Source organism: Topomyia yanbarensis, chromosome 3, assembly GCF_030247195.1.
Source record: "Topomyia yanbarensis strain Yona2022 chromosome 3, ASM3024719v1, whole genome shotgun sequence".
Taxonomy (NCBI): Eukaryota; Metazoa; Arthropoda; class Insecta; order Diptera; family Culicidae; genus Topomyia; species Topomyia yanbarensis.
Genome location: NC_080672.1, coordinates 11970103 through 11985572, shown reverse-complemented (window position 1 = coordinate 11985572; position 15470 = coordinate 11970103). Strand labels below are relative to the sequence as shown.

At 40.5% G+C, this 15470-nt stretch overlaps 1 protein-coding gene across 3 annotated transcripts in view; it reads right to left on the bottom strand.

Annotated features, from left to right (window-relative positions):
• LOC131693011 (uncharacterized) overlaps positions 1 to 15470 on the bottom strand; it is a 48956-nt gene that overhangs the window by 22395 nt on the left and 11091 nt on the right. For 2 of the 3 annotated variants that reach the window (XM_058980454.1, XM_058980456.1), the window contains exons 2-4: positions 9096 to 9331; positions 6985 to 9035; positions 6115 to 6906 (exon numbers count right to left, since the gene is read on the bottom strand). In XM_058980454.1, the coding sequence (XP_058836437.1) occupies positions 6115 to 6906; positions 6985 to 8978 (2786 nt within the window). In that variant the 5' untranslated portion in view covers positions 8979 to 9035; positions 9096 to 9331. Of the gene's footprint in view, positions 1 to 6114; positions 6907 to 6984; positions 9036 to 9095; positions 9332 to 13007; positions 13132 to 15470 lie in introns of those variants that run through there. The other variant, XM_058980455.1, reaches the window with a different exon arrangement.

Below are 15470 nucleotides of genomic sequence, written 5' to 3'. Positions count from 1 at the left end.
CTAGTAGTGCATTTCTGTCTTGGTTGGCGTGGGTGTTCACTAATTACGTAGTAGTATGATCGCGAAGGGCTCGAGCGTTTGTAAGTTAACGTGTTTGTCGTTTGCGCTAGCGTGTATACTTCGATTTTATAATCATGTGGCATATTCTAATGTATTCCTGAATGATCGCGCGCGTACCGTGAATCTGATGTTTAAATTTTAGTGCACGGTAGAAATTCCACAAGAGAGTCAGTCCCCATATCACAAGAGTTCCCGGTCATGTCGCCATGGAACGTGCTGTCTAGTGAATATGAGCGCTACTTTCTAATTGACCTACTGAAGGCATGAGTCTAAGCTGTTAGGACCGAGGGTGTAGACTACCGCTAGAAGTATAACAAAAACAGACTAATGATGTAACAGAAAACATGCAATCAAACCACTTGAACTAATCTAAATGCCAGTAAATGACACTTATTTACCATTAACGACAATTGTTACTTTTTTAATTGCCGTAAGGTTCTACTGTATCGATTTTGTTGGCTATTTTCGGTAAATTTAAGACAAAGAGAAACGAAAGCAATGAAATTGAAAGACGGATAGGTATTCTAGAGCGAATCAGTTATAAACTTAGAACGGAAAAACTAGGACTACCATACGGTAGTCTTGGGTGCAACGCCCAACTCCTACTTAGCAGAAGGCAAAGGACTCTTCATCATGTCCAAATTTGTTTCTCTTAGTCTTAAATTTGCCGAAAATAATCAACAAAATCGATACAACGAATTAACGACAATTACATTCTGTTAAAAAAAATTTATGCTATGCTGATCGGGAATGCATGATTCACGTGCTTCGGTAAAAAAATCATACATTATTTCATCCAGTCTTATCTTCCCGAATGAATCGAATCGAATGCACGAAGTGAACACCGGAAAATTGACCGACGAATCCTAGGAAGGATTACCCCCTATTCTATCATATACGCCATTGCTGCAACTATTCCCGGGCTCAGGTGCCACAAATACTCAGACAGACACATACACAGAAGACATACGACTACCACATAACAGTTGCACACTAGTACTAAAAACTACAATTATCACAACACAACAACTAATAGGCTTCCACCCGTCCACCTCTATTAACAGTTATGTGTCCAACAAAAAAACACCTTTAACAGGCCAACGAGGGTACCTACAAATTGAAATGCTCATAACTATGGCTTCCTTTAACCGATTTGGACACTTAGATGTTTTGGATTCAGGAACTCGTCTACTTTTTGATTCTGTATAATAGAACCGAAATAATGGATCTGGTTTTTGGTAATCCGGATTTTCCGAAGTAATGTTCCGGTACTAGGATATGTTTTGTAAATTTTAATAATGTCCTAGCAATACGAGTATCAAAACTCTTCAAATTGTCTCGGAAGTCTGTTTTTTATTGTTACGGGAAGCTATGGCAATTTGAAAAATGGAATTGGAATGGAATGGCCACTCACGGCCCCACGGGAACCTGCTCCGGAATGTCCGTTCCGGGGTCAAATCACCAAATGGTTCCAAAACCACGAGATAAGCCTACTGATGCAATTCCAAGAATTTTGATACCCATATTGCTAATATTCCATTGAAGTTCGCAAATAGTACCCCAGCACTGGAACCTGCTTCCGGAAACCCGGATTCCCGGGAATCGAATGAAGTAACCCAATTCATTTTTACCAAGCCCAAAAGTGGATGAGTTCCTGAATCGAAAACGGCCAAAAATATCGAAATCGGTTGGATATTACCTTAGTTATGGGCATTTTAGTTTTGTGGGTACCCGGGTACCCACGTCGGCCTGTTACGTAGTAAAAAAATTCAGGAGCCCCTCCTCACTCCCACCCATACTATATCAACAATATTATTAACCCAAAAGCTTGACTTAGTAAAGTTCTAAGATGTCACAAAATTTCAATTTCCAGCTATGGATAAAACATAGAAATTTAATTAATTGAAACTTAAAAAGGTACCCGGGTACCGCGTCGGACACACAACGGTTAATTAGACTCTGCACAATGACGAAGCCGCCCGATAAATCAACACATAATGACCCTCATTGAGAACCGTGTCAACAAGCACTGCTATTAAGTTGTTGAACAATGTTTGCAAACACAGTCCACAGAAAAAAGCAATCCACGGTAATGCACCGATCGACCACGCCAGCGCGCACAGGCTAACAGATGAGCATTAGTTAGGGCTGGCGCAGAATATGAAAGAACACAGAACATAAAAAAGACCCATAAGCCGTCTCGGTCTGCTCGATGTGCCACTATCGAGGCGTGATGCAACAAGAATCTTAAAAAAAAATTCAGAGGTTCATTACCACTGATGCACGCAATATGCTTGATCATGTTTGCAATACCGTCAAACCCCTCAACCTAGGCGAGGGAGCCTTAGCTCTGATGTTGTCGTGGAATATGCCCGAAAACTCGATAAATCGATGATCAACTGTCAAGAGGTGACCTCTACGCAGCAGGTCTATTAGGCGGTCAACACAACATCCACAGAAGCGTTGAGCACACATGGAAACCAGCGGAACGGTTGATTTGAAGCTGCATGCCAAAGAACGACGGACGAGAACAACCAAGCCAGAAGCCGGATGCTTGCAGCGGATATACGGCCAACAGGGAGCGATATGGTGAGCTGAGGATAGCCGAAAAAGAACTTTATCGACATAGGAAATGTGGAAATAACGAAAAAAAGCAATAACACGAGAAGACGCACCCCGATCCTGATTATCGACCGGGACAGGAATCTATTAACAGATCGTACAGAAGATGGTGCTAGGTGGAAGAAGCACTTTGAGAATGAGGATTACGGATGATGGACAAGCTGTCCACTCACGCTAGACGAAATGCGAAAGACTAGTTGAGAGCTAAGCAACGGTAAGGTCGTTGGGAAGGATAGCACCCCGACCTACTTTTAACAGTCGAAAGTGATCGGCTATTCGAAGTAATCCCGAGCGTGATCAGGTAGATCTGGTTGGAAGAAACAATGGATGGTTGATGGACATGATATATCTTGAATAAGGGCCACAGTCTCGAAAGTTCGAAGCACAACGATATTCGGTGAAGCCTATAAAATTCCCTCTCGGGTTCTGCTGAACAGGCTGCGCACGTCGGTCAATGCAAAAATTCTGAATAAACTTCCCGATACAACTTGCAGACTCGCCACTTGTTTGTGGATTTCAAGGCGGTGTACGATTCAGTGAAACGGAACGAACTGTAGATAATGCTTGCACATAATTTTCCAAAAAAAAATAAGACCCCATTTTCACAGTCACGTCACTTAGTGACTAGAAAATAAATGCTTCTAGTTACTAGGTGACGTAACTGTGAGAATAGAACCCCTGATGAATCTTTTCAGTCCTCGATCGGTGAAATGTACTTTTCAAAGTTATAATTTGATACTTAGTGACATCTTAAAACATTACCAAGTATTTTCAAGTAGTAAAATGGATGATACTATAATTTACGAAACTTTCCCACTGGTGCCACTGCAGTTTTGCAAATAAAACTTATTTCAGTATTGGGACAACCCTGATTCCCGGGTACGACATGGGTTTATTCGATTCATTTGTACGGTCTTCCTGAATCCAAATCATCAGTTTCCAACTCGTTTAAAAGTTGCTGTAGTTACGAGCTTTTAAATTTGCTTGTGCCCGGGGTACGCTGTCGACCTGTTAACCCTTTATAAAGATGTAGCAACTACATTGCCACCTTTTCGTTTCGTTCATAACGCAGAATATGAAGTGAGAAGTGATCCAATCTTATGAAATTTTGTTAGGAGTCTGGCAACTCATTACTTTTTGTTGCGATACAGTGAAAAGTGTCAGATTGGTGAAGTTTTTTGAAAAAATACGACAATTTCCTTTTGTACAATAAAATTAGCTCGATTTTGAAAAAAAATACTCTAGACCCTATAAGTTGATGATGAAAATATGTAAAACCAACTATTTTTAATCCGACAATTTGGTTTAAGAGTGGTAAAAATTGCAAAGAAAAAAATAAAATGAATAAATGAACGTCTGTGATATGTGGTCTGCTATTTCAACTTATCCTTAGAATATATGGGTTATTTACTGTTAATAAGTTAAAAACCAGTAACCCGCCATAATTTCTTTCTGAATTTCTGATACAGTTCGATTTGTCTGTATATATGACCAATCTTGTTGGAAATACATCAAACAATACGAAGACTGATGTTTCCTAACGGGCGGTAGCTAGTATATTTTCAAAACAGTTTTTATTACGAAATACATGGAAATATGTTCTAAACTAAGTGAAGAAACCGTGTTTCTATTAATATAATATTCATTAATAGCCTCAAACTCTGGGCCTTATAAAGGGTTAAAGGTGTTTTTGGTAGACACATAACGATTATGCTGATTCGTAAGATACTGAATGGGTAAAAATCAAGTGTTAAATAGGCACTCAAACATCCGACTATAGCCTATTGATCAACAGTGCTCGAAAGTGCGATTCAATGATCCGATGTAAAAAGGAACGGAACCATTATTACAAAATTTCACATGCTCCCGGACAACATCGACACCAGTAGGAAAGGCATCTGCGCTTTTTAAAAGGAGGAGGCGGCAAGAATCAAACTAACTATAAACTGCGACGAGACAAAGTACATGTAAGAGAGTGAGGCAGTTCAAACGGTGTCAATTCCGTGGCGACAATCGATAGGGTACGGTACGAAATTATAAACGAATTCATATATCTCAGAATATTCGTGACAATTATATTTTCATAGCACATTTTAGTTATGATGTATACACATAGAACGTTTGAATATTTGAAATAAATTGAACGAAGTGAATAATACATTACATTGACATATTTACGAGATTCAGAAAAAACACGGTCTTAAGCACTACGACTCCATTTGTTGGTATTCTGATCCCACCAAAAAACAGTTAAAGTAAAATATCTATAATGAGAACTGAACAGCGTGCAACATTTTGCTGTGGAAATGTCCGCGGAGATGCCGAAGGTCCGGTTACTGGAAGAAAATGCTTTGGTACATGCGCTTTATATCCTAAACTCACCGTTTAATCGCTCTGGATTAGACGATTGGTCACTGCATAAGAATTGAAATACATCAGTACTTTCATCATACAGCATTTTTAATGTTAGGTGGTGCTCTTTTTCGAAGGTTCGTTTCAGCATTTACTGAACCTTTATCCGTTACTGATGAGCGAAAGTGCTGTCCTCCAAATTGTCAATCTACACGGTCCATCACGAACAACATAGCGAACCAGCGCGGTTTAGCACTCTATGGAACAATGCTGTTCGCAGAGGTGCAACAATAACTTCGATAAAAATGCAAGTTATTTAGATTCGCCAGCTTATGTAACTGGCACAACAAAATTTTGGTAAAATATTTGGAAAACGCGAAAAAATAAACCCTGAAAGCTCCTTCAAGTTTTTGACCATATCTATAACATTTAGAGGGATTGAGCAGCGCTGAGTGTTATTAATCAGTTGCTGTAATTAGGATTCTTAGAAATACCTTCACTTCGTTCGCGTGCTTTCCTTCGGGTAGGAAATATCGATACCGATCCTAACGCTGATATTGCATCATGTGAGTGACAATTGGAGCCAGCTTTTTTTCGATTGCGAACCATTGGTAGGTGGTATCAAAGGTGACAAGTCTGTGTAAACTGTCAAATGAAATACCAATAGGAAGAAAATCAGCTTATACATCGAAAGCTTAGGGAGGACCATGCTGCTCATCGACAAGATCACACAGTGATACAATTTTATACAGCTCGGATCAAATATTTAAATTGCTCGAATTTGATGAAAGTTCCATATTCTTATTCGCGTTTTGATAAGATTGTATGCGGATGGTGTTATTGCTACAGGATAATGTTTGAAGATTTGCAGCCTTCTGGGAATTGCTTTTCTAGAGAACATTCAATCCATTCCAGCAAATAATGTATCTGGAAATAATTCTTTTCAAGGGAAGTACACAATCTTTGTATACAGCGATTTTCACCAAAAATTTCGCACCTATAACCAAAAAAATCAACCAACAACTAGAAATCCGTTTGTACCGATTTGCCCACAATTAAATGAGAAAAAAATATACTCACGAGCACTTATCACAGCATATCATATACCCATCGTCATGCGTCAAATCACAGATACATCGCGTGACTGAATCGTCCTCGCCTTCGCCCTCCGGAGCCGTTTCCGTTTCCTCGCCCAAATCGATGTCCATGCTGTTGAGATTACGAGATCCGGTGCTAATCACCGAGTTGGCATCGTCATCCTGCGCAGACGCCGCCGATGCTGCAACGGCTGCCACCGATTGCCTCTGATAGTAGTCCAAGGTGCTGCCACCGGTAAACGGATTAACCGAGATACTACCGCTGCTACTGCTGCTTGGTGCCGTTATGGCTGCCAGGGTGCTCAAGCTCATCTGAGTGAGTGGAGCCGGCACAGACGCAGTAGGGACAGCAACACTTCCCGGTGCTACTACTGCCGACGGAGAATGTGTCATCACAGCAGCAGCAGAAGCAATAGAACCACCACCACAACTAGACGATGGTAAACTGGATTGCACTTTGAGCGATTTTTGAGACAGGTGAACGTTACTCGCTATCGATTGCGGCGGTTGGTTTTGCTGGGATGGCGGCAACGAAGACGATTCCTGCGTTGGCGGTGGAGGTTCCGGTAGTTTAAGTTCCGGAAGGGCGGCAAAGTAGGTGTGATCTTGAAGGATCGCTTGCAGAATGTGATACCGCCCATTAGAGGTATCCACAGGAGCGGGTCGCACTTCCACACCGATCTGGTCGTCATCCTCTCGATGGTTGTAGCTGTAGGATGGGGGATAACCCTCGCGAAGCGGGATGTTGTCTGCGTAGGTAATGATTTCCGATGTGCTGAGAGGAGAGAGTAATGGAAATTGCTCGGTTTAAAACAATGAACTTAGAAATTTTAGGGCTTACTATCTAGCTTACCTTGTTCGTCTGCCATCGGGTTTGTCCTCGTAAAACCGAGAATCACTGGGGTCGTACACGACGGTCGCGGATGGATTTGCGCTGACCGCGTTTGTAAAATTACTGGGAGTTTGGGGTACACTGTCCGAACCATAGAAGCTGAACGTTTGCTGTTGTTTGCCATAGATGTACTTTCCGCTGTCGGAAGTTTTACTAGATAAACTCTGCAAAATACGGGCCGATGTTTCATCTCTCATTTGCTGACCGTTTATGAATAGTTGTTGATCATCCCGTGCACTAGTAGCAGATTGTGACTGGTAAACGGTACTGGTCAGTGGGGGTGGGTGGAACTGCTGCTGCGGTGTTCTTGACGGTGATGCCGAATACCTTTGATAAGTAGTGGTGTTATCTTGCTGTTGATAGCTGGCGGAAAGACTGTTATTGCGACCTCGACCGACACCCCTCACTTTAACTGGTGAAACAGCAACGTCGTTGTTTACGATTGCTGTATACTTTTTGCCCTTGCCTGTACTAGAGCTGTAACCAGTGACTGTCACAGATGGAACAGAATGGTCCACGCTGGAGGTTGAACTGTTTGACGAATCGTATACCGTACTCGTAGGAACGCCTGTGTAGAGATGATTCAACGGTTTATAGTTGCTTGTGGTTATACTTGACTGTGTGGGTGGGGCTGTGTGATAGTTCTGTTGATATCGATTGTTACTTTGAACGATCGTTGCACTTGATCCGCCGTACGAAGCGTTTTGGAGTATCGCACTGACCGGACTAGGCGACGGTGTCACTGACCGTTGGGGAGATTGATGCGGTTGCTGTTGTTGTTGGTGTTGAAGTTGGATAAGTTGATTCTTCGATGTTTTGTACACACTCCTGCCCTTACCGGACGCGTTAGGCGTTGTTCCGAACGGGTTCATCACTGGCTGAGGATGTGGGTGGGGAGTTGGGTTATGATAGACTGCCTGCGCAGGGGATGTCGTGTATATTGACGTGGTTGTTCCTAGTTGCTGCATCGTACCGTTGGTAGAACTTTTCACATAGTACTGTGAGTTGACGCCCGACATGGCTGCTTTGGAGTTAGTTCGTACACTTTTCAGGCTAACACTCATACTTTTACCGATCGTGGTTTTTGTTCCGATCTGTCCGATTTGAGAGTTCTGCATCATTTTCACCGACGCGGAGGTTTTGCCTTTGGCGGATACAGTTTTACTTCCAGTATTGGTACTGGTATTTGCTATCGTGCTGGTCGGATAGTTAACACTTGAGTCGGGGTACTGTTGAATTGTGAATTGTTGCTGCGGGGAGGACGATAGTGTGGGCGCAATTTGTGAAACACGCCCATTGCTAACGGAAATGGTAGAGTTTGGTAATCTTGTTACCAATTGTATGCTGCGCGGGACAGTCACTTTCTGCGGCTGGTTTTGAACAGGAGATGAAACGGTTTGATTCTGCTGTTGTTGTTGCTGCTGCGGTGCAAGATGATTAAAAGTTTTTACCTTTGTTATCGGTACACTGATCAGCTTGTTGCTGCCGAGTTTGCCACTGGACGTAAGAACGTTAAAGTTCTTACCACTGGCGTCTACATAGCTGAATGTAGACGGTTGGGAGCCGCCCTTCGACACCAGCTGCACATTGCTGAGTACTTGCACTCGAGAGCTGGTTTGGCTGGCGTCCCCGGGAATAATATTCACTGTACTCATCTGGGAGCTATTGTTCCCCACTATAGTTGATCCACTATTACTACCACTACCACTGTTGCTATTATTAATGCTACTCGCTGTGTAGCTATTGATTAAATTCGAATACTGCACCGCCGCGCAATCTCTGGACAGCTTCAGGTTGCCCGCATTGGACAGCTGCTGAAGGCCTGCTGCGGCCACCACATCGTTACTGTCCAACACTTGATTTTCCAATATAACAATATTCGACGAGGCGGACGAGAGAACATTACCGGAATTGCTGGATGCCGTAGACGAATTAACAGACGATGTCGTCGACATCTTCAATATAATATACGAGTCACATCAAATAGTTCTTCAAATAAAACGAGATAACACCTGTAACGGAAATCGGTATCACAATATGTTCGTCAAATTGACATACAGTGTCGAGGATACCTTTCTCCTAAGCGCCTGCTTGTCTCTGCTCACGAATCTATATGGCGGCGATACGGCCAGGCGGAAAGGTTATTACTAACTTATCTGCGTCTGTCGCTGCTACTGGATTACGCTCTGTTGTGCTTGTCGAGGGAGGATCACCTATGCTTTGAATTGTTGGTTGGCCTCTAGTGTTCCAAACTGGTACTGACATAACGGCCATGACAAAGTGGTTCATATCAGGAGTTCCTGAGATTCTGTAAGTAGAATAAATATAGTTTCAATTAATGTGTTTTGCGACCGAAACAGTACTGTGACCTTGACGGGGGACCAATGTAAAGGATTATTCAGTAAGAGAATGTAACAGAGTGAGGAGAAAAAATGCATAAAATGTCCGCTTTTCGATTTTGTAAGCTCGAGTCTGTTTCGCGTAGGTACTTTCCAAAATATAAGAAGGCACATCTGCATGTATCTGTGTTTCACTAGGCAGACAGAAGTATACTTCATTGCTCAATCGTTTCATATTACAAACAGGCAAGTAAATGCGAATGCCGTTCAGTTTTCGTTTTGGCCATCGCGCAAGAAAAATGACGATGGCGGCGGAAAGGGAGTTTACATTATACCTAACTGCAGCGACTCTGGCCTTTTTTGTCTTGCTCGTTTCGATCATTTTCGCCCCTACCAAAGTCACGAAGATGTTTCTTTGTTATTATCGTTGCTGTTGTTGTTGTTGTTGTCTTCCAATGTAGTTAGCACAGTGATCTTTCACTTCCAACTTCATCTCAGAAGCATAAACAATTTTGCTCTCTTTGAAACTCTTCGCCTGGCAAGATTTAGCAGATTCTCTCCAAACCAGTGGAAGAACTCCATACGTGGAAACAGCGTATGTGTGCGTATGATGTGGTTCGTTGGGCAACTAAAAAATGAAGCGAAGCAAACGTTTACACGATATTTTATTATTTCAGGCCAAGTAGTGGTAGCAGAAAAACAGCGCGGAACTGCATAATATCGCGAATTCTGTTTCTTTTTGGAAGTCATAATCAAAAAACATACGTAGCAGAATCGTTGAATAAGAACAATAACATCAGTAGCATGCAAAATATGCGAGATGTGTACGCATACACGAATGGCGAAACGACAAAAAACTGCCTTTGTGTTTGATGGAACGAAGCAAAGTTCAATCTGACACGTACACCGTTGGATAGAAATGGCTTGCATATCCAACTAACAGATAATATGAAAGTTGAAGGCCGTCGACGGACGCTCATGATGCAACAACCCTCTCCTGGTAGCTCGTACCAGTTCTGATATGAGACTACTTCTAATCCATTAATCGTTTATTGGGAATATTAAATTCGAAAAGTTAAATTATTTTAACAACAATAAAAGATTTAGTTTTAAAATACTATTCATATTTATTCACTGTTAACATTTGCATGATGATTACTCTAATATGTATTTGAAAAAAATAAGCTGATAAAATACAATGTTCAACAGAGCAAGCTACCCAGACAAAAATTCCATTTTTTCCAAACTCACACCTCTTCCAGTCAGTAGGCAGAGCGCGCGCTCTCGAGTGTATTGTATGTGTCGAACAGAAAAAAAATATCACAAAGCAGGCGAGTAAACAAGAGAAGAAAAAAATAAACATGCGCATTCTATCCTTCCTTAAAAATTATTTCATTTCCTCTCGATAGAAGCTCACTACTCGGTTCGCTGTTCCGAAACCAGTCCCGCTATAGCTGGCGCACTGGCGGCGGCTCCCCCATCGTAGTAGTACTAGTGAGGGACCATCGTGTGCCATGGCACGTACTATGGGAGTGTAGTATTAGAGCAAGGGCAGAATTCGAACAACCTCTTTGGGACCGTTCATAAACCACGTAGACCGAAATTTGAGAATTTTTAACCCCTCCCTCCCCCCTAGTAGACCTTAGTAGACTTTTAGCAACCCCCCCCCCCCCCCCACGCCAAAAGTCTACGTAGACTTTTATTTTTTTTATTCGCGGGAAATGTGAAATTAGCAAGAAGCACATTATAATGTTCGATTAAAAATTAGTGTTCAAATTTATTTCAAGCTTTTAAAATATTAAAGAAAGGTTTTTACATTGGTTTTTGTCTATGATTGATCAAATCAATTAATACCCAATTCAAGGTGCTTTCCAACGTTTGTGTAGCGGAATACTTCTTTTCAAGATTAGTAACTCAAGTATATGTAAAAAGATATATTGCTATAACTAGTTCAAATTTTGACCGAAGTGCTACCTACACCAACAATGCAAAATTGATAAACACTTCTTGAGCCTTATTAGTGCATTCAAAATTGTTAAATTATGAGAAACAATTACAAAATAATACTGTAGGTGTGTACTATCATCTAGACTAAAATAATAAACTAAACATGCACACAAATTTTAATTTTCGTGAACAAATTTCAATATTTCTAAGATAATAAGACAATATAAATTGCCTTATGTGATTAAGGGAACGAAGCTATTTAAATCTTCCCAAAAATATATTTATATTTCTTATGTAATAAATGGCCATATCACCTGAGAATATTATCGTAAAGTATCAAAGTTTAACTCCGCATATTTTCGAAGATAAATATAGTAGAGCCGGTCTGCACGGAGTTGCGTAGGGTCAAGACGTAAAATGTAACGGGTGTTTAATTATTTTGAAATCAGTGTAAATGATTGCAAGAGAAACTGATTAACTCGAGTAAACTCTTTGTTGTAGAATTTTAATTACATTACTGCTTTAACCACCGATATCAATAAATAAAAAAATAATCCACTTAATCCTAACTGAATAGACCGATACATTGAATACAACTCTCTTTAAATCTCATTTATAATTAGTAATACGAGAATAACAAAAAATAAAAGTCTACGTAGACTTTTTAAAAGACCCCCCTCCCCCCTCGTAGACAAACGTAGACTTTTGCCAGACCCCCCCCGTCCCCCCTATGAGTCTACGTGGTTTATGAACGGCCCCTTTGCTGCTACACATGTGTACTGACTGAAGTTAAAACATTCGCCACGGCATACTACATATTCCCCTTCGCTCGGACGCGACCAAACCTGGCCTACTATAGAGCACACAACATCAAACGCACTCAACACCTCATCGCTAGCAAGAGTATAGTGTTGTGAGGTGAGTGGGTGGAAGAAGGAGGTGCGGTGTAGATGGATACCTGATGTATGTCGTTCGTTCGTTCGCAAATCGAATTCGAGTTAACGCACACAGTCGCACTTGAAGGAAAAGAAATCGGCAGTCTAGTAAACATAGTGAGATCGATTAGTTTAGTATTGGCAAGAAAATTCGATGGTGGATGAACAAATCACCGCAATTCAATAGCATGCCGAAGACATAACAATTGCGCTTAACACAAATTCGATATGAACTTTGACCGATTCTATTTTCGATTCAAGCCTAAAGTTGATTAGACTACTTTTGTTTTCTTTGCTGTGTCCATCCCTTTTTCGCTTGGGTGATACAGTAATGTCTCGGTTTTTATCAACTAGCAGCACATTCGATGGACAAGGAATGTTGCTTAAACCCAGGTTACTTTAACTTTTCCATTTTAAAAATCGTATTCATTCTGATCAACTATCAGTGCAAACATCATTATTTGGTAGAACCTTCTGCTAGATGGTTGTCATTCCATATAGTCTTGTGGTATTCTTCAAACGTAGTTCAATGATTGTTCTTCCTAACAATGAAATGTAAATTAGGGATGAATGACAAATTAGTTGGAGTAAACTCTTCCACTAGAAACCTATCTACCTCGTACGACCGTGGTAAAGCATACACCTACCGAACAGTCCATGAAAACAATAAAAATTGATTATGCCAGTCGAAGGCCATAGGCCCAGCACCATCCACTGAACTATCTTGAATTATACATTTAATATATGTATTAATGTTACTTACAGATCTTATAAAACTCACGATCTGTATCGGTACCTTCCTTTCGGTAGATCCAACTTGCTGGAGCTCACCTCTTCCAGCGCTTGGATAACGTCGGTAGAACGCCTCGTGGAATCAGATCGTCAGCGAGCACCATTTTAAATTCCAGTTATCATAGTTATTACATCCAAACATTTGCTTTCCGTGCCTTTAAGCATTATATTTCCAACCGTTTGAAATATATCTCGTAGCATTACGCTCGGTGCTGCTTTGTGATCAACAAAGGAATTTCCGGAAAGTATTCATACTCTATTCTTATTTTATTGTGTCGTACTATCTGAAGCGAAAAGAAAATATTATTATTGTGATATCGCCACTAGCTAAATAATTTGATTATTTGTTGTATCTACACCATCATACCCCTTGGCCCCAATGGTGATTGGTTAAACCAGTTACATTTAGGAATGGTCAATATTTTAGTTTTTATCGAATCCCTCGTCAAGAAGAACTAAAATACCGTCGCCACCCTGTTAAAAATACTCTGAAATCCGATAACAGTGCTCTAACGGCCTGAGTTGGGACTCCTGAACGCTAGTCGCAGTGGAGTTATTAGACAAAGCGCGATTGTGGTCTGGAAGATCCAAGCATCCGAGGATTGTAGAGTAAGTCACCCTGTCAGACAGTAAGTTCGAGGCGAACAGGGTTCGAGGGCAGTCCCTCTGGAAGCCTGGAGTATCGAGCTGTAGTAACCGACAACGATTTTGTTAACTCACCAGTTGAAATCTTTTTCGCCATGGGGGTAGTCCAACAGCAAATTGTATGAATCGGCATTAGACAGTCTCGATCCTGTCAACTCCATTCTGGTAGTACAGATACCAAACAACAAAACAATATTGCAGTCCAACGGGGAAAAACGATCGGAAATGGTGAGTGAAGCTAAGCAATCATGTGAAAAAAAAATCCCCACCCAAAGGCGAGACACGAACTCGCAACCTTTGAGACTCCGGCCCAATGCACTAACCCTTATGCTATCCCTGGGTATGATGACATCCCAGAAAGAACATATGATTATCCCACTGGCGACGGTGTTCGAACCCTGCCTGCAAAGCGAGGAATCACACACAACGGCAGCTGATCACCCCAACACATTTGATCTATTTAATTTCCCCGCTAGATACCAAGGCCCGGGTTTTTATAATCGTCTGATGTCTAATTTTTAGTTCATTACCCATCGTACTTCGGTGGGTGACAGAGCTAATGAAGATTGTCGATTTCTGGTCCCTTGCCCAGTGAACAGAGGTATGACGGGAGCGAACCCGCCCGTTCGAATTAAACTAATAATTCAATTTTTTGGGTCTTTTGGCTTAAGTGCCAATACCTTATTTAGGACTGGTGCACAGTGGCACGACTTAGAACAAAAGGTGGACTAAAGTCCAAACTTTTCCGTATCGGTTCATATAGGACGTCTTTATGTAATTTTGGTACGTTGAATTCGTTTTCGATATTAAAACATTTCAAAAATAAACATTTACTATTCATTAGGGTGTCTCAAAAATTTTTTTTTTTTCTAAATCGTTCTTAAAATTTGTGTATATTAATTTTCGTGTGCTAAACCGTTTTTGATATTAATATCTGCAAAAAAAATTATTATACATTAGGGTGGCTCAAAAATAATTATTTTGCTGTGAAGGTTAAAAAAATTTTTAAAGACATTTTTGTACGCTGAATTCTTATGTTGGTTATAGAAAATAGAAATTAACTTTACATTCATTGACCATTACAACACAATCATCAATAGAGCAAATAACATGCTTGGATTTATAAAGCGTTTTAGTTACAATTTTAATGATCCATATACAATTAAAACATTATACATCTCGTATGTAAGGTCAATACTGGAATATTGTAGCATAGTTTGGTCACCTTTCTCAATCACACATGAAGAAAGAATAGAATCAGTACAAAGGCAATTTTTATTGTTTGCACTTCGCAAAATAGGTTGGACACGATTTCCTCTCCCATCTTATAAAGCTCGCTGTATGCTCATTAACATCCAAACACTAAAAGAGCGCCGAGAATATGCAATGGTTTCATTTCTAAACGATATCATTTCGTGTCGTATTGATTCAGTCGAACTTCTATCTAAACTTAATTTTTATATGCCTTCCCGGCAGTTACGAATCCGAAATACATTTATAACAAACAATTATCGTACAAATTATGCCAAGTTTGGACCATTAAATCAGATGATGGCAACTTACAACAAGCACTGCGAAGCTATTGACTTAACAATGACAAAAAGCAAATTAAAAAAATATTTCAATTCTATTCGCTTATAAAGAACATCCTAAAGTAGTGCTATGTAAACCAGATAGTGTTTAGTTTAGTTATTAGTATTTTATGTTTTAAGTGTATACTATATTTTATCGTTGTAACAAAACGGTCTACTCTTGTTTGACGACAATAAATAAATAAATATTTATTAGA